The sequence below is a fragment of the Vitis vinifera genome, chromosome 18, assembly GCF_030704535.1.
Source record: "Vitis vinifera cultivar Pinot Noir 40024 chromosome 18, ASM3070453v1".
NCBI lineage: Eukaryota > Viridiplantae > Streptophyta > Magnoliopsida > Vitales > Vitaceae > Vitis > Vitis vinifera.
The window spans coordinates 839,910-862,999 of NC_081822.1; the positions used below are offsets into that span (position 1 = coordinate 839,910).

At 29.9% G+C, this 23,090-nt stretch overlaps 2 protein-coding genes across 4 annotated transcripts; both read left to right on the forward strand.

Moving 5' to 3' along the window:
• Positions 1-501: 501 nt before the first annotated feature.
• LOC100266837 (probable serine/threonine-protein kinase PBL21) lies at positions 502-3,632 on the forward strand. Of its 2 annotated transcripts, XR_788139.3 has the most exons (7): positions 502-1,044; positions 1,148-1,183; positions 1,267-1,439; positions 1,596-1,785; positions 1,989-2,380; positions 2,528-3,022; positions 3,367-3,632. XR_788139.3 is itself a non-coding variant. In XM_010665676.3 (6 exons), the coding sequence occupies exons 1-6, from the start codon at positions 933-935 to the stop codon at positions 2,828-2,830; spliced, it is 1,206 nt and encodes a 401-aa protein (XP_010663978.1). In that variant the 5' UTR covers positions 502-932; the 3' UTR covers positions 2,831-3,192. The 2 variants fall into 2 exon arrangements, 1 of the variants encoding a protein (XP_010663978.1); XM_010665676.3 differs by lacking the exon at positions 3,367-3,632 and having other exon boundaries at positions 2,528-3,192.
• A 13,012-nt stretch (positions 3,633-16,644) lies between these two features.
• LOC100259897 (probable serine/threonine-protein kinase PIX13) lies at positions 16,645-20,481 on the forward strand. Of its 2 annotated transcripts, none has more exons than XM_010665673.3 (6): positions 16,645-16,986; positions 17,215-17,552; positions 18,640-18,775; positions 19,229-19,365; positions 19,465-19,588; positions 19,852-20,481. In XM_010665673.3, the coding sequence occupies exons 1-6, from the start codon at positions 16,923-16,925 to the stop codon at positions 20,331-20,333; spliced, it is 1,281 nt and encodes a 426-aa protein (XP_010663975.1). In that variant the 5' UTR covers positions 16,645-16,922; the 3' UTR covers positions 20,334-20,481. The 2 variants fall into 2 exon arrangements, with proteins under 2 accessions (XP_010663975.1, XP_010663976.1); XM_010665674.3 differs by having other exon boundaries at positions 17,218-17,552.
• The last annotated feature ends 2,609 nt before the right edge of the window (positions 20,482-23,090 follow it).

Consider the following 23,090-nt stretch of genomic DNA (forward strand, 5'->3'; position numbering starts at 1 on the left):
TTCCAAAATGTCTCTTATTCTAAGATTGGTCAATTAATAGATTCCTCTAAATTTAGAACTCGTGTCTTAAATGAACTGTCGAACTTTCCACTTTCATTCATAGTTATTCACATTATTGAATTTAGAAATCTTTTTTTTTTATTTTAATTAAATACCCCTTATAAAAGTGTAAAAACATTAATTCACCAAAAGCAAAAGAAAATTACAAAAATACCATTGCAGACGTATGACTATCAAAGTCCGCCCGGGAGCGTGAACGCTGCGGCGAATGCATATGGCGTAGCATGTGCCGCAAACCATGGCAAAGACATTTGGTGTCTAAACGCTAAAAATCCAAAGGCAGCGCCAGGTACAAAATTGTAATCAAAACCACCGAAACGTTTAAATGCGGAAAGCTACGTTATGGGCTACAGCTGAGAAGGACGGAGAGCGACTTCTCCTTTGAAATTTTCCAGAAATAATAATAATAATAATAATAATAAATATCATCATTCATCGCTCCTTCATTCCACATCCACACACGGCCTCTAAATTTAGCTCCCTTTTCTCCGTTTTGCCCTCGGATCCACTTTTTTTATATGGTTATGGAAATTTCAGATATTATTTTTAGGTTTTGGATTTATTTATTTATTGTTGTTGGTTAGGATTGATGACGGTGGTGGTGGGCGTGCTGTGATTTTCTAGACTTTCGGTTCCTGATCTCTCCCGGTTTGGGAGAGGGAAGGATGAAGTCTTTATTTTCTTAGGGTTAGGGTTTTGATTTTTTTTTTTTAAATATTGTTTTTGTATTTTATTTTCTGGTTTGGACTGTTGTATAAGATTTGGCATTGTTATAAACTTGGAATTTTATTTAAAAAGAAAAGAAAAGAAAAGAAAATCCGGGTTTTTGTTTCTCTGTGTATTGTGCGTTGTTTGGTGAAGCAATTTCACAGATGAGTTGCCTTCCTTGTATGAGTCCTAGGAAGAGGGACGTGAGCAGAATAGAGGACGACAATGGCACAACTGGTCCATCAAGTTCTTGCCATTCTATTGATGATTCTTTGGGTCTGTTTCTTTGTTGGTTTCCTGAAATGAAATATTTTGGATATTTTGTTGCAATTTGGTTGTCATTTCCCTGTATTTTGACTCTAGATGCTTGGATTTGCAGGGACTACAAGGGGAAAGGGTTCTTTTGATTCTAGTGGTGAGAATGCATAAATGTAGATACCGGCACTGTGTAATTTTGATAGTAAGTGTTTGGATGTTTGAATTATTGTGTATGTGCAGACAATGGAAAGGGAAAAGGGTCTCTGAACGGTAAAGCACACCCCAAAAGCAATGCGGCCCGGAGCTTCACATTCCGGCAGCTCGCCACAGCCACAAGAAACTTTAAGGCGACAAATTTGATCGGAGAAGGAGGATTTGGAAAAGTTTACAAGGGCCGCTTAGATACCGGCGAGGCAAGTTCTCAGGCCCTTCCAATTTTTCAATTAGTGAGGAACACAATGTGATTTGTAGTTCTTGAGGGATCTATTTTTGTTTATTCATTCCTTTGGATGGCAGATAAACAAGAACTGATCGAATGTATGTGGCTTAACATTTGATTTTCTGAGCAGATTGTTGCCATCAAACAACTCAACCATGATGGACTTCAGGGGTTTCAAGAATTCATTGTGGAGGTGCTCATGTTAAGCCTCTTACACCATTCTAATCTCGTCACCTTGATCGGTTACTGCACGGATGGAGATCAAAGACTATTGGTTTACGAGTACATGGCAATGGGTAGCTTGGAGCATCATCTTTTTGGTATATTTCCTGATCTTTGAATGGGCTTATCTATTTGTTTTCATATTAGGGTTTTCCTAATTTGATCAATTTCCTTTAATTTCACTAAAATTGCTGCCTTTTGCTATAATTCTCAAATGCATTGATTGAGAATATTTTACTGGAACATACCTTTTAAATGGGATAATTGGTCACTGGGCAAATAAAGTAGTTGGTGTTTTCAGATCTGGGCCCTGACCAAGAACCATTAGGATGGAACACAAGGATACAGATTGCTGTTGGTGCCGCTCGAGGCCTGGAGTATCTCCATTGCAAAGCAAATCCACCGGTGATTTACCGGGATTTGAAATCTGCAAATATATTGTTGGACAATGAATTCAATCCTAAGCTCTCAGATTTTGGGCTTGCTAAACTGGGACCTGTGGGTGACAATACTCATGTCTCAACAAGAGTGATGGGCACATATGGATACTGTGCCCCTGAGTATGCCATGAGTGGCAAACTGACTCTTAAATCTGATATCTATAGCTTTGGTGTGGTTCTCTTGGAGCTGATTACGGGCCGGAAAGCAATCGACACCTCTAAGAGGCAGGGAGAGCAGAACCTAGTTGCTTGGGTGAGTTGTCATTCCATTTATTCCTGCATTTATTTATTTTTTTCTGTGTGTCTTGGTTGATGTCTGGAATCTTAATTTAAAATAAAAATAAAGCCTGATCCCCTCATAGATTTGAATATGATCTCTTTTTTTCATTCTCCATTGCAGTCTCGTCCTTTTCTAAAAGACCGGAAAAAGTTTATACAACTGGTGGATCCCCAGCTGCAAGGGAACTTCCCGGTCCGAGCTTTGCACCATGCTATTGCCATCACTGCAATGTGTCTTCAGGAGCAACCAAACTTCCGGCCCCTTATTGGCGATATTGTTGTCGCCCTCGAGTACTTAGCCTCCGAAAGCCACAGCTCCGAACCCCATAGGAATCAGGTCAGACTCCCATCATCATCACCTTCACAAGGGAGCAGGAACAGTAACAGTTTTTTACAAGAACCATATTCTAGAAATATTTTTTAGAGGTTGGTGGACACAAGATGCTGAAAAACTTTGAAGTTCACCATTGATGAGAAGAGAACGGTTCCAAAACACTTGCCACGCAAATAAGATGAAGAATTCAGATATTGACACTTGGGAAAGCGATGGTAAGCGAGCCCTGCAGCATCTAGATTTGGTTCGACTGCCTCGGCATCGCGGAAACGCTGAGAAAAGGTGCTGTTGATATCCATGCCACCTCAACATGTCATAAGAGGCACCTATTATTTATGATTTATGATTACCAATGTTGATTACTACATTTCATATCCTTTTTAGTGATAGTGAAGACAAAAGGGGCAAACGATTTTCTCTTTTCTGAAAAGAAAATCAAAGCCTTTTCTTAATTTTCTTTTTGGGGCTTGTGTTGAATATTCTATTCTTTGCACGAGGGTTTGCCTGCTCCGTCGGTTTCATTTGGGGCCAGTCACAGCATGCCATGTCATGAGAAAAAAGGTTTTCTTTCAATTTATCAAAAAGCAAGAGGTAATCTGAGTGATTCGCTTGTTTGTTGTTGGCAGAATTTGAACTTTGAAGCAATACCATGATCTGGCCCGTGTGATTGGTTACCGAGAAAGTTGAACAGACGGCGCAGACCAGAAAGGAGCTGAACTCTTTCTTCTATAAGCCTCCATCATATCACCATTCAAATGCTAGGATTTAGTGTGTGGGTTCTATTTAACTTTTTCCAGGTAATTTGTTAATGGTTTTGTTGTTGAGCCTTCTGTTCATAATGATAATAGTAATGGCAATATAAAAAAAAAGTTTTTTGACTTATTATTCTACATATTTTTAATTATTTCTAAGAATATTTTGAAAAAAAAAAGGAGGAAAAATACTTTAAATCCGTTGTTAAAATCATACATTTTAAATTAATTATGATTAATTTAAAGAGTATTTTAAAGTTAATTACGATGTCGGATAGTTATGATTAATTTAGAAATTATTTAAAATTTGTTGATTTAGAATAATGATAATTGGATTAGGGTATAATTTTGAATGACATAACGGATGATCTCAGCAAATCAGCAGCAAATTTTGCTTTTCGGATTTTTTTCCCTTTTTCTCTTTTTCCCTTTTTCTTTCTTTCGAATATCGAGAACCTAACAATTGACTCGCTTTTTTCCAAAATTAAAAAAATAAAACCTATTCAACATAGTTGTAAGCCACTGATTTTGACTAATACAACAGGCATTTCAAGGTGTTAAGCCTTCTGGAATCACCTTCCTCGGTGTTCGAGGAAAGTACTCAGTCTGTGTTGTAACGCAGAAGAAGGTTCCTGAATTGGGTCGGGTCGGGCAGAGCAGCCCATCACGGGATGAGATTTTTCATATGGTCGGATCGGGCGGGTCACCCATTTCCCAACTCGCTGAAGAAAATCATGCTTGAATTAGAAAAATATTAACCTGGAAACATTAATATTTATATAAGTTGAAGGTTTAGGCCCTTAGGGAAATCATTGAAACTTGAATCTGCACGTTATTATTAATTTATTATTTATATATATGAATTTGGTATTTTATTCAATAACATGATCTATGGTTTTATTTATTAACAGACTTTCATTTAGGTCTTTTTGTTTAATACAGATTGGTTGAGAATTCCCAACTCAACATCGGATTGGTTTGACCCGGGTTCACTTTATGGGCTGTTCAAGTTGCAGGCCAAATGACACCTCTAATCTTTTAATTTCCATAGTTAAAAATATGGGGTAGATGCATTACTTAAATAAGGCCAAAGATCAAATGGGATCTTGAGAATCGTACTTTTAAGAAATCTGTCTTTGACTCTCTAGATTGGATGTAAATCTACTCTCCAAATCACTTTTACAAATCAAATCTTTAGATATTATTATAAAAATACTAGTTGACTTCGTTACGTAACCACCGCCGATTGGGTCCAAGGCCCAACATCGTTAGAAGCCCATTATGCAATTTAGGGACTAAGCCCAAAAAGCTTGAAGTAGAAAAGGGCCGATTTACGGGTAATGCAGTAAATGAAAAGATGCTAAAGCCCCTAAATGGACACCGACTTTTAATTTTGTCTTTAATAGTAGAAGTAGAAATAAAAACAATTATTAATGTAGTTGAATTTTAAAGTTTTATATATCACTTTGGAGTTCTGTTTAAATATTGGTAAAAGTTGTATTTAATTCTTTCTTTTTTTTTTACTTTTTCAAAATAAATAATCAAATGTTATAATAATTTACGTTACAACTTGAGTGCACCACACCTCAAATTTGACAAATAATTAAGTCACCCAACAAAAATCTAAGTGGGTGTTTGGTAAACTAAATTAAAATAACTTAATAACTTAATTTAAGATAATATTTTTATTAAATAAATTAAATAAAATTATTTAATAACTTAATTTAAAACATTAAGTAAATTTAATGTATTTGATAAAATAATAACAATATTACTTATAATAAATTAAAATAATTTATTTATTTTTAAGTCAATATTTTCATTTTATCTTTTTATCTCTACTTGTCTTGATCACCTTTATAATATTTTTTACTACTTCACAATACCTATTGTTATTCAATCTTCTTTATTCTAATTATAATTTATGAAGATAAATATATCAATTTAATGATTTAAAATAAGTTATAAATTAATTTTATTAAATCAACTTAATATTTAAAATAAAAATTAAGCAATAAGTATTTAGTTCATAATTGAAGTATAATTTAATTTAAAATTAATTTAAATTATTAAGTAATAATCATTAAATTTTACCCCTATGTACTAAAAATAGTTTAATTTATAATAATTTAAATTATATTTAAATCTTTGGGATTTTCTTAGGTACTGTGCATGACAAATGTCAGATTGATGATTAAAAAGGTCTTTAGGTTGAGAGGTGACAAATCATTTTTACATCATCATCCTTCCCCGCTAAGAAAGGTCGCAATAAATAAATAAGGAGAGAGCTGAAAGTGACGATGTATGAGCTTTTCTCATTCAGCATTTCTTCATCAACAACGCAGTCTCCATGTACAAAAAACAAAAGACTTATTTCCAAGTAGGGAAAAAGTGGATCCACAGGATCCGAGTTGAATTGACTTATGAGAATTTTCTTTAGAAGATATTTCTCAGGTTTTTTAGGGCATGGTTTTCCGGTGAAAATAGAAATAAATTTTTAAAAATTATTTATTTATGAATAGTTTGTAATATTTAGTATTAATTTAGATTTATTTTTTAAAACAAAAAATAATAATAAATTGTGCATAAAATATAATAACTCTTTTATATTGACAGGTTCTTTTATTTTTTTTGTTGTTGAATAATGAATGTAGATAAGACTCTAAGAGTGTATTGGTGTTTCCCGTTGTTGAATGTTTGTTATTCTAAAGACATTTTTCATAGGCGTGGAGGGGCGGTCGAATCCCCACTTGACAGTTGAAATTTACACAAACATTTTGTACACCCACTATCTCAACAACTACTGTATTAATGGTAGACTCCAAGGCTCTTCTCTCTTTGGAGTGTTGGTGAGGATACAAGTATATAACTTTTCTAACTCAAAACTACTTTTTCCGTCCCAAACAAAACATCTTAAAACACTTCCCTTGGGTTGGTTAATAGGCTGAGTAAAAAAAGAGTAACACATGGAAAATAAAATAAAATAAAATAATATAATAATAATAATAATAATAATAAATTTTCCCTTCTTTATTTTTTTCTTTCTTCATATTTTTTCTCTATGATATTTTTATTAGGAAAATATTAAGAAAAAAATATTAAAAAATACATTTTTTTATTTGGTTACATCATAAAAAAATATGAAAAAGTGAACTATAATTAAAATTAGTAATAAAATTATTTAATTTTATATCAAAACATTAAGTAGATAAAATAAATATATATTAACATATTGGAGGGTTAATTGTGTTCATCAACTTTTGTTGTGTTCAAATGTCATGGGTGCTTGGATGAATGTATTATAAAGTTAAGAAATGAGTTCAATTGATAGGGTGTAAGGGTATAAGATCCTATATTTTAAAATGATATATAAAAATTAATAATAAAAAATATTATTATATTACTTTTCCTTCTTATTTTATTTGAATTGTATTTTTCCCTCCAACAACTAAACATATTTTTTGTGAACTAAACATAAGGTTGAAATTTATTCTAAAACTTTATAGTGATTTAATAAAAATTATATTTTCAAATTTGTTTTGAATTTAAAATTTGTCTAATAAACAAACTATATATTCCATGTTAGACAACTTATTCACTAAGGAAAAAAATATATATCTTCGACACAAAGAAAGTCCAAAAGAAAAAGTCAGTTACCACCATGATGCTCCAAAAACTTATTAATTGTGAAGTAAAAGGTCAAGCCTAACTCACCGGCCAACAAAGACCAGCTCATTTATCAAGAAGAGACTTTATATGCACCTTCCCCCTTAGAAACATCCCACGTTCCCATTATTCAATACAAAAAGCAACCCAACCCTTAGCTACCTTAATTTTTCTATGTTAACATTTTCATAGGATTCTTTACCTGTGTGTATTTTTTGTCAAATTCATCGAACAATACATTGTCAAAGTCCAAAGGCAAGGCATGAAGGAGGCAACCATAATCTTTATTTATGTTACTGTGGCCGGCGTAATCATATCTTACTAAGCGTTACATCTATATTTAATATTAAATTTAATATAATATATGATTTTATCAAACAATTGTGATTTAATTTAATATTAGGGTATCGAAAAAGCACCTTGTCGAAAGGTCTAATGTTAGGTATTGGATAACAGAAATGATGAATTATTCAAATTTTGTATCTTCGCCGGATTGTTTTTACACCTAATTCAAAGGTGATTGATGACGTCAGTGAGTATGACATCGGAAACCACTATTCAATACCAAATATTGACCCAAATTTCTTCGTTCAGGGCTTTCATTATAATATTGGTCTTTTTAGTGGGAATTAATTTGTGCCAAATATTCCACGTTTACTTGGGGTTTTTTTTTTTTGGGCCCTGACTCGTTCAGGAAGCAGAACTTCGGGCCCAAAAAAATAAATGGGTCGAAGGGTCCCAATCATTGGGCCACTTTTTCATGACGTCCCCTGGAGTTTTGTCTCCGTAAGGGGCCCATTACCTATTTTCCTATTTTAAGTGGAGACAGAAAATTATTATTATTTTAATATTTTAAATTTGTATGGGTAATCCACAGAATAAGGCTTTTGTTGCCGTGGCCTTTACTTCTAAAGATCAAGAAAATCTTGGGCAGCTGTGACGGAGACTCAAAAGCTAAATCATTTCATTTTCAATTAGTTAGATTTTGTGATATGGTAACTATTTCATTTTCTATTACTTAGATTTTTTAATATTTTGATATCTTCAATGGTCGCGTCAAATGATCTGGGGTCATTTCAACACGAGAAAATTAAATTTGAAAAGAGATTTATTAGTATTTGGTTACTCTCCTTTCTTTAAAAAAATTAAAATGCATAAACAAATAATTTTTTTCTTCATGATTCACGTGATAAAACCGATTGAATAAAAAATAGAAGAAGAGGATGACGTTATTAATGTATTAAACATTCTTTTATTTAATCAAACATTTATCACCAAATAATAGGAGTGCAATCGTACACGTACTAGGGTTGAAACATTCTAAGCAAAACTCAAACTTAATTTAATATGTTTATAATATTAAATAATATATATTATTCCATATAATAATATTATATATATATATATATATATATATATATATATATGCGTGTGTGTTTTTATATTATTTAACACGGATCAACTTGAAAAATCTGACCTCAACTTAAGTTTAAAGAAATAAGGTTAATTTTAAGTTTGAATTGAATATAACGAGTTAAAGGTTAAATTGAGTTCAAAATTTTAATACAACTCAGTTTTTTATTAGCTATCATCCTTATTAGCTCACTTAAGTTGTAGTCCTATCAAATAAGATGATAAAATTTGTATTTAACACTTTTTGATTATTAAATACAACTAAGTATTGTATTTTAATAAAAAAAAAGACTATGAATTTAAGATCTTTTAATTATTAAAATCATAATATTGTTTATTATTTATAATTTTTATCACTTACATAGGAAATGATGATTAAATACATTAAAACATAAATCAATACACATTTTTTCAACACTTCTACAAATTCTTTTAATGATCTAGTAACATTCAAAGTAATTTGGAGTAATTATTGTAAAAAATATTTCAAAATACCATATGAAGAAAAGTAGGTTTGAGACTAATTTTAGAAAACGATTATAGTTTTTCTAACATTTAAATGATAAAAATTTTCAAATGTTAAAAATGTTAGAAACGCTCCCCAGCCACTAACCATGCAACCCCTATATTTAATCTTAGGTAAAGTGAAATCAAATCAATAAAGTGAACAACCCAACCTCTTTGTTTGAAGTTTTGCCCGAAGGTTTCTATTTGTTAAAGTTTGCTTCCCCTGATTCCGAAACACAATAATAGACTTGTAATTATAGTTCAAGAAAAAACTTTTATTTGATAACGGTCATCAGGGGGTCAAGAAGAATATGATTATAAATAGAGACTAAAACTTATACAAGATAGGGACCGATGTGACCAAGTGAATCAAGGTAAAGGATTGTGAATTCATCACACACGGGTCAATCATATCGTTCTCCCATCAATAAATGGACTATTTGTTCAATATCAAAAGGACTCTAAATTTCATTATCTTTTGAAAGTTTGGATTAAATATATTTAATAGTTATTTTAAGAGAATTAAGTGGAATTAATCCAAAATAATATACATCTAAAACCGTTATAAGCTAAAAATGTCTTCACAAAAATTGATTAACTATGCATAAAAAACATTTTTTTAAGTCATTGCATTTTTAATTGATATAAAAAAATATGTCTCCTCAGGAATAAATGAAACGGAGAATCTCACGAGATTCCACATAACGTAGAGAGTCGTCCACTTCACATGCATGTAGGACCCCGTTGGAACAACTCAAACATTTGCCCCATAAGACTGAGTCATGGAAACCGAGTAAAACATCACTAATCTGTGGTCCCGCCCTTAGCCATTGGTTTTTTTGGGGTGTCCCTGACTTTTTGCTTCCACCGTCCTCCCTTTCATATAGGAAACAAGGCTTGTTTAAATGGGAAACCGAGCTTTTAGAATTGCGGCAGTCTTGCGGGCTCTTTCCTCCATGCATGATAATGCTTTTGAAAAGGTTAAAACTTGGAAGAAAAGAAGAATGATATCACGTGTAGCTTGTTTTGGCGGACTTTTCAAGCTCATGTGAAGACAAAATATTGAATGGAAATATGCTGCTATCATATCTAAGTTTGGGAAAATTCTAGGGTACCGAAAAGTTTTTAAGCCATTGGATGTACAAGATTACATCTTGACCGTCCATTTTAAATTTAAAATAAAAATTTCACTTAACCGATTAAGGAAAGAATCGAGCGTGGCTTTCCACCCTCTCCTTTAATTTCTTCTTTCATTCTCAATCATTTTGGGTTTAAATAAAATAAATATGAGATAAATATTAAAATAAATATAAAATTGGAAAAAAATAAAAATAAAAATTGAAAACATATTTATTAACAGCAACAAAAAATCAGCATTTATTATAATTACATTATTTTATTTTTAGCAAATTATTAAACATTTAAATTCAACATAAAAATAAATATAGTAATATTTTAATATGAAATGAGTATTTTCATTCAAATTCAATATTTTGATAATCATATATAAAGTTTAGATAATTAGATCGTTCTAATTTTTTCCGTACTTTCTAAATTTTACATTTTTTGAATTAAGGTTTTTAAATTTAAACTACAATAAAATAAATTACCAATACTCTTCTGAATTACTAATGATAGTATTTTTGAAAATAAATATGTAATTTCAAAAATTTTAAAACTAAAAATCAATATAAAAAATGTGATGAAAGTACCAAACATGTATTTATCACATCCGTTCTCATATTTTTGATACCCTAAATTATTTATATTTTTAAAATTTCATATTTACTTTTTAACTTGAAATGACAATAACATGGTTTAATAATATTATTGATAGAATTGTTCAAAAATAAAAATAAGGATTAAAAATTTTGAAAATTGGAAATGATGTAAATTATCCTAAAAAAAATAGAGAATTAAAACACTAAAAAAATTATAGAGGATACAAAAATTGTGAGAAAAAATATAAAGATTATGAGAAATCCTTAGATTCTCTATGCCCTTTCTTATAATAATATTATTTATTGATACTAATTAAGCTTAAAAATGATGAAAAATTATTTTCAAAAAAATTAAAATTAAAAACACTAAGTAATCATAGAGGGTACAAAGAATGTGAGCAATCCTCACATTCTTCGTACCCTAAAATTTAACAATTTTTTGAATTTTTTTTCACTTAAAAATACAAATAACATTGTGTTATTGATACTAATCAAGCTTAGAAATTATGGAAATTATTTTTAAAAAAATTTAAAAATTAAAACACTAAGTAATTGTAGAAGTTACGAATAATGTGAGGAACGGTACCCTTTTGTCACATTTTCTTTACCCTGAATTTTTTTACAAATTTTCAAACTTTTCAAAATTTTTTCCATATGGAAATACGATAATTTTATTTATTGATACTAATTAAGCTTAGAAATTATGGAAATTACCCTTAAAAGAAATTAAAACATTAAAAAATTGGAGATGGTACAAATAATGTGAGGAAATGTACGAAGACTATAAAGAATTCTTACATTCTTCGTACCCTTTCTCATATTCTTTGTACCCTCAAAATTTTAAAATTTTTCGATTTTTTTTCCACTTAAAAATACAATAATATTGTCTATCGATACTAATTAAGCTTATAAATGATGGAAATTATCCTAAAAATAAAAAATTAAAATTAAAACACTAAAAATTGGGAGAGTACAAAGAATGTGAGGAAGGGTACGAAGAATGTGAGGAAGGGTACGAAGAATGTGATAAATCCTCATATTCTTCATACACTTCCTTACATTTTTCTTCCCCTTAAAATTTTACAATTTTTCATTTTTTTTTCCACTTGAAAATATAATAATATTTTTTATTGATATTAAGTAAGCTGAGAAATGATGGAAACTATCCTAAAAAAATTTAAAATTTTAAAACACTAAGTAATTGTAAAGGGTGCGAAGAATGTGAGTAAAGGTACAAAAAATGTGAATAATGGTACGAAAGGTATGAGAAATCCTCACATTCTTCATACCGTGAAAATTTGACAATTTTTCATATTTTTTGAAATTTTATTTTAATTGGAAAATGTAATAATATTGTTTATTAATATTAATTAATCTTAAAAATGATAGAAATTATCCTCAAAAAAATTAAAAATTGGAGAGAGTACAAAAAATAAGAGGAATGGTACAATTCTCACACTCTTCCATTTTTTACATTTTTCGTACCCTTGAAATTTTACCATTTTTCAACATTTTTGTTTCACTTGAAAATACAATAATATTGTTTATTGATATTAATTAAGCTCATAAATGATGAAAATTATCCTCAAAAAAATTAAAATTTTAAAACATTATGTAATTGTAAAGGGTATGAAAAATGTGAGTAAAGGTACAAAGAATGTGATGAAGGGTATGAAGAATGTGGAAAAGGGTACGATGAATATGACAAATATTCACATTCTTCATACTTTTCCTCACATTCTTCGTACCTTGGAAATTTGATAATTTTTCATATTTTTTTGAATTTTTTTTCCACTTGGAAATATAATAATATTGTTTAATGATTCTAATTAAGCTTAGAAATAATTATCCTTGAAAAAATTAAAAAATTCAAATACTAAAAAATTAGAAATAGAACAAAAAAATGTGAGGAATGGTACAAAGAATGTGAGAAATCCTCGTATTTTTCGTACCTTTGAAATTTTATAATTTTTTTATATTAATTAAGCTTACAGTTTTTCACATTCTTCATAAGAAGAATTATTTCTAAGCTTAAAAATGATGAAAATTACCCACAAAAAAATTAAAAACATTAAAAAATCTTTTTCCAATTTTAAGAATTGTTTTTTTCTTGAAAATGTAATAATATTGGTTATCTACAGTAGTTACGCAAATGATGAAAAATATCCTCCAAAAACTTAAAAAAAGAAAACACTAAAAAATTGGAGATGGCTCAAATTATGCTTAAAATTAATTGAAATCATGCAATTTCTTTTTCAACTTCAATTAGCCATTGTATTAGTTTTCCTACGTTCGATATTTCATCCACTTTTGTCCCAACAAAAATAATGAAATTTACAATAAAAATTAATAATACAATTTTCAAATACTAATTAACAATTGATACTTATTTTAAAATTTATTTTAATTTATTTAAAAAAATTTCAAACTCCAAATAGGTATGATATTCTTTAAAAAGACTAATTACACTCACATTTTTCCTACCTTCTAATTTTTTTAATTTTTTAATTTTTTTTGGGAATTAGACATACTAATCATCCTTATAGCATCAATATTGCTTAGGCATACTAATCATCCTTATAAATGATGGGAATTAGACACAAAAAATTAAAAACACATAAAATTTTCCTCACATTTTTGTATCATTTCCACATTCTGGTACTCTCCAAAATTCTCAAATTTTTTATTTTAAGATTTTTTTTTTCAATTTCACAAAGTTCGTATCCTCTCTCACAAAGTTCGTACTCCCTCTCACAAAGTTCGTACTCCCTCTCACAAAGTTCGTACTCCCTCTCACAAAGTTTGTACCATATTTCACAAAATTTGTACCCCATCTTACAAAGTTTGTACAATCTCTCACAATGTTCGCACCATCCCTCACAAAGTTTGCACCTCATCTCACAATGTTCATACTACATCTCACAATGTTCATACCATATCTCACAATGTTAGTACAACCTCTCACAATGTTCATACCATATCTCACAATGTTTTGTACCATCTCTCACAAAGTTCGTACTCAATTTCACAAAGTTTATACCACCTTTCACAATATTCGTATCACTTCTCACAATGTTCGTACCCCATCTCACAATGTTTGTACTTCATCTCACATTGTTCGTACTCTCTCTCACACTATGTTTGTCACTCTTCTCACATTGTTTATACCCTCTTTAACATGACATTTCCACTTACAAAATTTATATTTAAAAAAACAATCAAATTTTACCTTTAACACTTATAATCAATTGGAGTCCTTCATGTAATATCCTCCTAAGAGACAAAAATTATTGTTTTCCTTCTTCAAGATATATAAAACTTCATCTTCACAATGTTCGTACATTTTCTCACAGAGTTTGTACCACATCTCATAAAGCTCATACCCCATATCACAAAGTTCGTACTCGATCTCATAAAGTTCATACTACATCTCACAATGTTCGTACCACTTCCCACAATGTCCGTACTTCCTCTCACAATGTTTGTACTCCATCTCACATTGTTCATACAATTTCTCATAATGTTCGTACTCTCTCTCATAATGTTTGTACCATTTTTTACATTATTTGTACTATATTTTCACATTGTTTGTCACTCTTCTCACATTGTTTATACCCCATTTAACATGACATTTCCACCTACAAAATTTATATTTAAAAAATAATAATCAAATTTTACTTTTAACACTTGTAATCAATTGAAATCCTTCATATAATATCTTCACAAGATACAAAAATTCTTGTTTTCCTTATTCAAGATATATAAAACTTCATCTTCAAATTTAATCTACAAATACACAAAATAATAATATAAAAAATATTGATGACGATTTCATAACAAATGACGAAATGGTCTCAATTTGATTAATAATAACTCATAAAATAAAATAAAATAAAAATCGAAATGTTATAAATCATTACATATTTAAATGTCATTTAACACGACATTTCTACCTACAATATTTATATTTAAATAAAAACACTTGTAATCACTTAATGTCTTTCATATAATGTCTTCCTCAAAACATTTAAAACTTCATCTTAAAATTTAATCTATGAAAAAAAAATGATATAAAAATATTAATAAAAAGATTAAATTATCTTAATTTGATTAATAATAAATTCATAATATTTTCTAAAATTTAATTTTTATAAATCATTATATATTCATTATTTAACATAAAATTTCTACCAACAAAATTTATATTTAAATAAAAATATATCAAATAACTTTTGACACTTGTAATCACTTGAAATCCTTCATCTTCTTCATAGAATACAAATTTTAAAATTTATCCCTTAAAAAATTTCAAATTTGATTTATCAAAACACATCCCACATATTTTATAACATGGTAGTTGAAACTATTTAATTTTTAGTATCCCTTTTTGTATATATGAATAATGAGAGTATAAGGATAGTTGATAAGATTTTCTTTTTTTAGATAGAGTTCGGTAGTTCATTAAATAACAAATTATATTTGATATTTAATAATAAATTATAAAAAAAGTTGTAATATTTATATAAGTATGAAATGCATGTGATTATTTCTCACTAATAGGTCATCTTTACCGGTTTAATAAGTTTTTGTAAATTTTTTAATGACATTCAATTTACACCTATCATTTTATTATTAAGGTCATATGTGGGTAGGTATCCGAAATAAAGAGTAGGTACCAAAGAACAACCCCTAAGTTTGCAATTCTCCTTCTTTTTTTTTCTTTTTTTTTATTATTATTTTTTTTTGGGGTTTTGGTTTTGGTTTCAAAAACTTTTTGTTTTTGTTTGTTTATTTTATAATGGGAACTATCAAATATATTTAATATTTATAAAAATAAAATATATGATATATATATTTGTATTTGTATTTATCTATTAGTTTAGTTGCTACACTTTTTCTTTGTGAAGTAATTTGCCCTTAAATGATGCCCAAATATATCAAATATACCCTTATATTAATCTTTTTTTTTAAAAAAACTATACACTCCACAATCCCATATGCAAGCATAAGCTTTTATCTCATATATTTGGTTGTGTTTGTCGTATGAACCTTTTCATCCATTCGGTTGTGAAAAGACTTAACAAAAGAATTGATTTGATATTAATTATTGTAGGTGACATTGCTTTAAAAGGAGGTGGGGTTTGTTTTCGTATTTTTTACTGAATTTTAAATAAAACTTAAAGTTAAAATTAAGTATTAAGTTATTATTTTTCTAATATTTAATTTTTATTAAACATTAAAAAATAAAAAAGTAACATATTATTATTATTATGTTATATAAAATATTAAAATATATAATTTTTTCTATTTAGTCAAATATTTATAATAAATTATGAAAAAAATAAAAAAACAAATAACTTAAAATTTAAAAGTAAATTATTTTTAGTAAAAGGTTAAAACACCAAAAAGCTTGCTCCAAGTTTAAGGATTAAATTCAAAGGGGTAAAATAATTATCTCAGAAAATATAAATATTTTTAATTTTAATGTTTTAAAAAGTGAAAACAGAAGTGGGGATTTACTCATACATGTGTTATTGTAATATATTATCAATACGAGTCAATAAGAAAGGCTGCACGCTTTTTTACCAGTGGAAAGCCCTCTACACGAGTATTTTGTCATGGTACGGATGCAATGAATATGCCTCGAATACGGATGGTGTAGAGGGGGACACCAAAGGTCCAAAAGGCAATTGGGCCCCCGAACCCAGAATTTCCCCATGGAAATGAGCATGGGTTGACTTTTAATGGTTTTTTTTTTTTTTTTTTTTGTCCCCTTAATTCTCTTTTCAATTTCACATTTTTGAGAAAATAATGTATAAAAAGGGGGCTGTAACTTGTTAGTTGTGAGTTGTGACTCATTACTATGAACAGGTACAGCCCACAAAAAGTCCAAACGACCCGAGACTGACTCCCACCCTCTTTCTCTCTGTCTCTCTCACTCGGTTTCTTTCCGTCATCCTTCTTCTCTATTTCCGAGAATCTTTCAAATGGAGAAAAAAAAAACTATTTCCACATGGATCTGCTTCTAAATAGCTAAAATCCAGAAAGAGAAGGCTCTGAAGCTAAAAAGAGAGACACCGCCATCATCATCATCATCATCATCATCATCATCATCCCATCGATATGGGTAACTGCTGCGGAGCTCAAGCGAACGTAAACCCAGCGTCCAGCAAACCTCCCAGTCCAGGTAATTCAACCTTCTTCTTCTTGGGTCCTTCAATTTTCTGCGGATTTTCCGAGAAAACCAAGGTGGGAAAAGAGGAAGTTTTTGTTCTGATTTGAAAAACGCCGGCTTAATTCCTGATCTTACTTTCCCTTCTTTTTACTGCAAATTTTGAAATGGGTTGATCGAAGAAACCATCTTTTATGGGTCTTTTAGCTTTTGATCATGACTTTTTCATATGACCTTTATTAGCAGAGCTGTCGAATAATAACATCAAACAAGATAAATCGATCAAAGAAAGAAGCGGCAGTGGCAGTGGAAATGGCAGCTCCAATGGTGGCGAAAAAACTGAGACAGCTGAAACGGGGAAAATCATAACGCCCAATTTGAAGATGTTCACTTTCGCAGAGCTGAAGAGCGCCACCAGAAACTTCAGGCCAGACACAATGTTGGGTGAAGGAGGTTTTGGCAGAGTTTTTAAGGGATGGGTCGATGAAAAGACTTACGCCCCGACAAAGGTCAGCGTCGGCATACCAGTTGCAGTGAAGAAATCCAATCCTGAGAGCGAACAGGGCCTCAAGGAATGGCAGGTTAGTTGAACAAGTCATGGAAAAAAAAATTATTACATATTACAGCAAAAATTATCTATATACATATATATATATATATACACATATTTGGAATGTGTGTTTTTTACTTTTTCAGAATATATTTTTGAAAAAAATTAAAATTTCAAGTGAAATGTAAATTCAAAAATTCAAACGTTAGATGTTCGTTGTAGTATCACTTTTTATGATATTGTTGATCTTATATCACTTTTTTTTTTCACCTTTTTCTTGACGGATCAATTTTGAATCCTTAAAACCCTTCACTGTCATTTTTGTTATCTCCAATCATTATTTGTGATATAGAACAAGAAATTGTTGCGTGTCAAAAACTATTTTGAAATGTCAAATGTTACGCCGTTTAAATTAAAATTTAAAGCACATACCCTATAAATTAATTTATTTGCTATGGAATTATTCTTCCTTTGATATGACTTGTGTGGGCCATACATTTGAAAATTGTATTATACACTTAATTAGAAATCATAAATGATGAAGGGATAATTCTAAAAAAAAACTTGATTTAACTTTTGACTTGGCTTTGTAGATAAATTCAATCTTAGAGTCTTGAATATTTTCTGTTGGATTCCGATATTTTAATTACTTTTCAGGAAAACCGCTTTCCCACGTAAGTGCTTAATGTTTTTTTTTTTGTTTTTTCGCGAAGTAATGATTTTTTTGCGGTCAACAAGTTAAACCATTGGAAAATTTATAGTCAATGTATTATGAGTGACTTCCATTATATTAAAATAAACGATGAGTTGTAACGCACTTATAACCTATTTAGTCTAGAAGTGCTTTAGAAGATGCTTACGTCGTGTTAGACAAAATTTAAAACATCATTTAAAATAATAATTTAATTAAAAATACCCTTTGAAGTTAGATTTTAAGAAAATTATAAATACTTTGTAATAATTAAAAAATTTCACACTAATCACTTTTTTTTATCCTTGTATTCTATATTTAAAATATTTTTATTTTATTTCAAATTTCATTTTATTTTCTGTTAAATATTTCTTATAATAATATTATCGAGAAATTATTATTTGATTATACAAATTTTTGGATGCAGTCTGAGGTGAAATTCTTGGGAAAATTCACTCATCCCAACCTTGTGAAGCTCCTGGGTTATTGTTGGGAGGATAAGCAATTCCTCCTTGTTTATGAATACATGCAAAAGGGAAGTTTGGAGAATCATCTTTTCCGAGGTAAGAAAACTTTTTTTTCTAAAGAAAAGCAACAAAAATATGGAGAGTGTTTGTGACAATTTTCGAAAACACTAGTAAAACAAAAATCTTTTTGAAAACCTATAATATTTTTAATATATATTACTTTTTTCTTGAAAAAAAAAAAAAAAAATTTAACTATCAAATATTTATTTATTTATTGGTTTAGAACAACAACACCAAACAGACTCAAATATATATATATATATATATAAACTTTTGTAATATTCTCTATGTTTTTATTTGTTCCTCAAAATACCCTATGAAAAATAACTAAAAACATTTTGATTTTATTTTTAAAAATCACTTGTTTTGCAATAAATTCTTAAAAAAATATTTCAACCCAAAATATGTTTTTTAAAGCGGAACGAACAAACACTATTGTTAAGAATAACTTACAAATCTTGATAATGAGTTGTAACGTGGATATTGCAGTTGGAGCGGAGCCACTTACATGGGAAATTCGCCTTAAAATAGCAATAGGAGCAGCTCGAGGTCTAGCTTTTTTACACACTTCTGAGAAGACAGTGATCTACAGAGACTTCAAGTCCTCTAATGTTTTGTTGGATGGGGTAATTAAATAATTCAATTTATTCAGTATTGTGATACATTTGATGCGTTATTATTATTATTTCTAAATTTGAAAGGTTTTTTTATTTTTATTTTTATAGGATTACAATGCCAAACTTTCTGATTTCGGGTTGGCAAAATTGGGCCCATCGAATGGTGATTCGCACGTGACAACTCGAATTGTTGGCACCTATGGCTATGCAGCTCCAGAATATATAGCCACAGGTAAATAACTAAATATCATATCTTTTATTCTATATTAAACTCGAAAAACTTCAAATTATTACAATTGTAACCTAGAAATAGCTCACTTACATTGTTGTCATACGTTGTTACCTAATAAATTAAGTTTTTAAGTCAAATTATTGGTTTAATATTTTATTAAAATCTTATTTTAAATAGGATAATTAGGTTAAGGCCTGTTAGGAAGTAAAGGTTTAAGCTTTTGGATGAAGGCGATAGTTTAACATTACTGCTTATTTGGACAGGTCATCTGTACGTGAAAAGCGATGTATATGGTTTTGGAGTAGTTCTACTGGAAATGCTCACAGGCAATCAAGCCCTTGACTTGAACCGGCCGCCGGGACAACAAAATTTGGTGGAATGGGCTAAGCCATCGCTTACCAACAAGAGAAAGCTAAAGAAAATCATGGACCCACGACTAAGGGACCAATACCCATTAAAAGCAGCAGCCCAAGCAGCCGAGCTTATACTCAAATGCCTGGAATCTGATCCCAAAAATAGGCCATCCATGGAAGAGGTGCTAGAAACCTTGAAACGCATCAATGAAATCAAGGAAAAACCAAATAGCAAGGAAGTTAAAGTTGCCACGAATCAACCTCAGCTTCACCATCATCGGTCTCCGTATCACCCCAAACATGGCGGGGCCGGCGCCGGCATCGGAGCTCGAACTCCTCGACATGGGCGTATGGATAGGAGAGGTCGACAGTTGACACCAAAGGTAGGTTGAGTGGAAAGTCTTGTAATATGATAACTTTTGTTGATGTAAAGGCCCAATATCAGGCCCAATTATTTTATTTTGTTGGCGCTTGGTGCATGAAACTCCTCTCCTTGTTGGAAAAGAAAAGAAATTCCAAGTTTTTAACTTTTAGTGATAATGGAGACTTAATTTCTATTTGTGTTGACCAAAAAACGTAAAGAAGTAAAATAGATAAATAAACTATTTTGTTTTATCTTAGTGGGACAAGGCACCTCTTGAGGGGCAATGACATATTCATGGATCCAAATTCAAGTCTCCCCACCCACTATTCAAGTGGTTAAGATAGACTAACATACCCGTATTACTTGAGTTTGCCTTAATATAAGATATTCTTAATCTCATGATAATTAAGTTATTCAAACATGAAGATGATGGAGAAAAAAAATGAGATGCTCATTCTCACTCTTTATTTATGTGTCAACTTGTATATATAAATTTTACCAAAAAAATAAATATGATATAAAGTGATAAGGTAAGGAAGATCAGACATTACCTATTTATATATATATATATATATATATATATATATATATATATATATATATATATATAAAAATAGGTATTTGCTTTTTTTTTTTTGTAAAGAAAGGAAAGCCTTGAGGTTATTTTGCTTTTATGTTTAAGTCTTGTTGATAAACCTCATTCCTTTTGTTTCTTTCCGTTCTTTTAATCAAATTGTCATTGTTATATAGCTATTTTGATAAAAATAAATTTAAAATTTAAAATTTACTTTTATTTTTTTATATAACTAGTAGTTTTCCCATTCACTCAATTACTAGCATCATAATGGCATAGATACATATATTGTTTTAAAAATTGGCAATTGTAATTAATATCACTCAATCACTCAATTGTAATTTTTTTCTCTTAAACTTATGAGAACCAAACATAAAATTATTGAGCTTAAAAATAAAGTTTTGTGTTGCTAGAAGCCCATCCAAACAAGGCTTTAGATTGTTATAGGTTCAAAGTTCAAACATTATTTTATAGCCTAAAACTAAGTCTCACTCTTTGAAAGTCTGATAAATCAATTCAACGGCTTAAAGTAATTTAATAATTTAATTTAATATATTAAGTAGATTAAATATATTTGATAAAATAATTTAATATCTAAGTTAAGGGCCTTTGTTTTTTAAAATTTTTTGTTAAAGTAATTTGCTTTTAGATTTTAGTCGTTTATTTTTCTGTTTTTTCATAATTTATTGTAAATTTTTTGCTAAATAAAAAAAATAAAATATTGATTCTATTTATTTATTAATGCTTAATAAAATTAAAATATTATAAAAACAAATAAACTATTACTTAATACTATGAAATACTACTTAATTTTAAGGTCATAGAAAAAACAAGCAACATAGTGTTATCAAACACCCACTCTAAGTGGGACTGACTGTAAGCCCATTCAACTCCAACTTAGGAAGCCCTTGGTTTGGACAAGCCCACACAATCATTGGACCCTGGTGGCCTGGCCCATTTAAATATATTATCAATCGAATTACCCGGATTATTGGCTCACCTTCACCTGGATCTATATAAAGTTATAAACTATTCTAATAAGCTTGCGTGCTAATAATAATTAACACGTACAACATGCAAGCCATAGATTCACTGTAAACCAACTGATCCAGTTTACAAATAAATAAATAAAAACATAGTAATAATAATATATACAATCCATGTTAAGGCCCAAATTAAATTTAAATACAAAATTGGAAAAAAAATTCCAAAAGAAATGAAAAATAAGTAATTAAAATGTAGCAATCGAGTTTAGGAACATGATTCCATATGATGCACGCTGACCTGCCCCTTTCCTAGAGTGCTCCTTTATATGATAGATATAGTTTTAAAAAGTTTAAAAGTCTGCATATATTTGATGGTGGGTGGACCCTCTGGTCATGATGCTCTTGGATCCCGGTGGAAAACGCCGCCGATGCGTTTTGATTGGTTAATCATGATGCGATGATGGTGAATTATTAGCTTTCATGGTATTTAGAATCGGAAGCTGTTTCTTAAGTTGGGGACTTTACGTGCTTTTTATTTAGCATTAAAAAAATAAAGAAATATCTAATATATTAATTTTTTTATTTTTTTTAAAATTAAAATATCTAATTTTTTATATTTAATAAAAAAATTATAATAAATGATACAAAATATTTTTAATAAAAGGTTAAAAAACCAAACACGTTCAAAGTTCAAGGACTAAATTCATATGAGTAAAATAATTATCTTAGAGAATATAATTATTTTTAATTTTAATTTTTTAAAAATTGAAAACAAAAGTGGGTGTTGAGGCCTCGCATCCCTGTGATCCATGTAGTTGCTAAATGGACGCACACTTTCAACCAATATTGAGTTCTGGTTCAGTCGTCACTGCAAAAGATGTCCGGACAGGGTGTCTGCACACACCCTCCGATGGTTTTGTCAACCATGGTTAGAGAGATAAAGCAGTTGACTTTTTACTAGGTATAGCAAGCTTACCTTCTTCCTTGAAGGTTCATATATATAGTGACAGAAGCTTTGTCTCCCTCTTTAATGGTGGGAAGACTTTTTAGCTCGTCATGATGCTTCTAGGTGGGGGCAGGGCCATCATCACCTTTAGGGCGGCTGTCAGAGATTGTGGGAAGCGACGCGACTGTCAGAGATCGTATGAGGTGACTTGCCATCATTCCTGCCATCTCGCTCTGCAGGTGGCGGAACGAGGGCCGTGGCAGGCTGTCGGAATAACGT

Coding starts and splice junctions, on each gene's coding strand:
- LOC100266837 (XM_010665676.3), top strand. CDS start 933: ATGAGTTGCCTTCCTTGTATGAGTCCTAGGAAGAGGGACGTGAGCAGA. Junction 1,440..1,595: donor GCCGCTTAGATACCGGCGAG/GCAAGTTCTCAG, acceptor TTTTCTGAGCAG/ATTGTTGCCATCAAACAACT. Junction 1,786..1,988: donor CTTGGAGCATCATCTTTTTG/GTATATTTCCTG, acceptor TGGTGTTTTCAG/ATCTGGGCCCTGACCAAGAA.
- LOC100259897 (XM_010665673.3), top strand. CDS start 16,923: ATGGGTAACTGCTGCGGAGCTCAAGCGAACGTAAACCCAGCGTCCAGC. Junction 16,987..17,214: donor CAGCAAACCTCCCAGTCCAG/GTAATTCAACCT, acceptor GACCTTTATTAG/CAGAGCTGTCGAATAATAAC. Junction 19,366..19,464: donor CTAATGTTTTGTTGGATGGG/GTAATTAAATAA, acceptor TTATTTTTATAG/GATTACAATGCCAAACTTTC.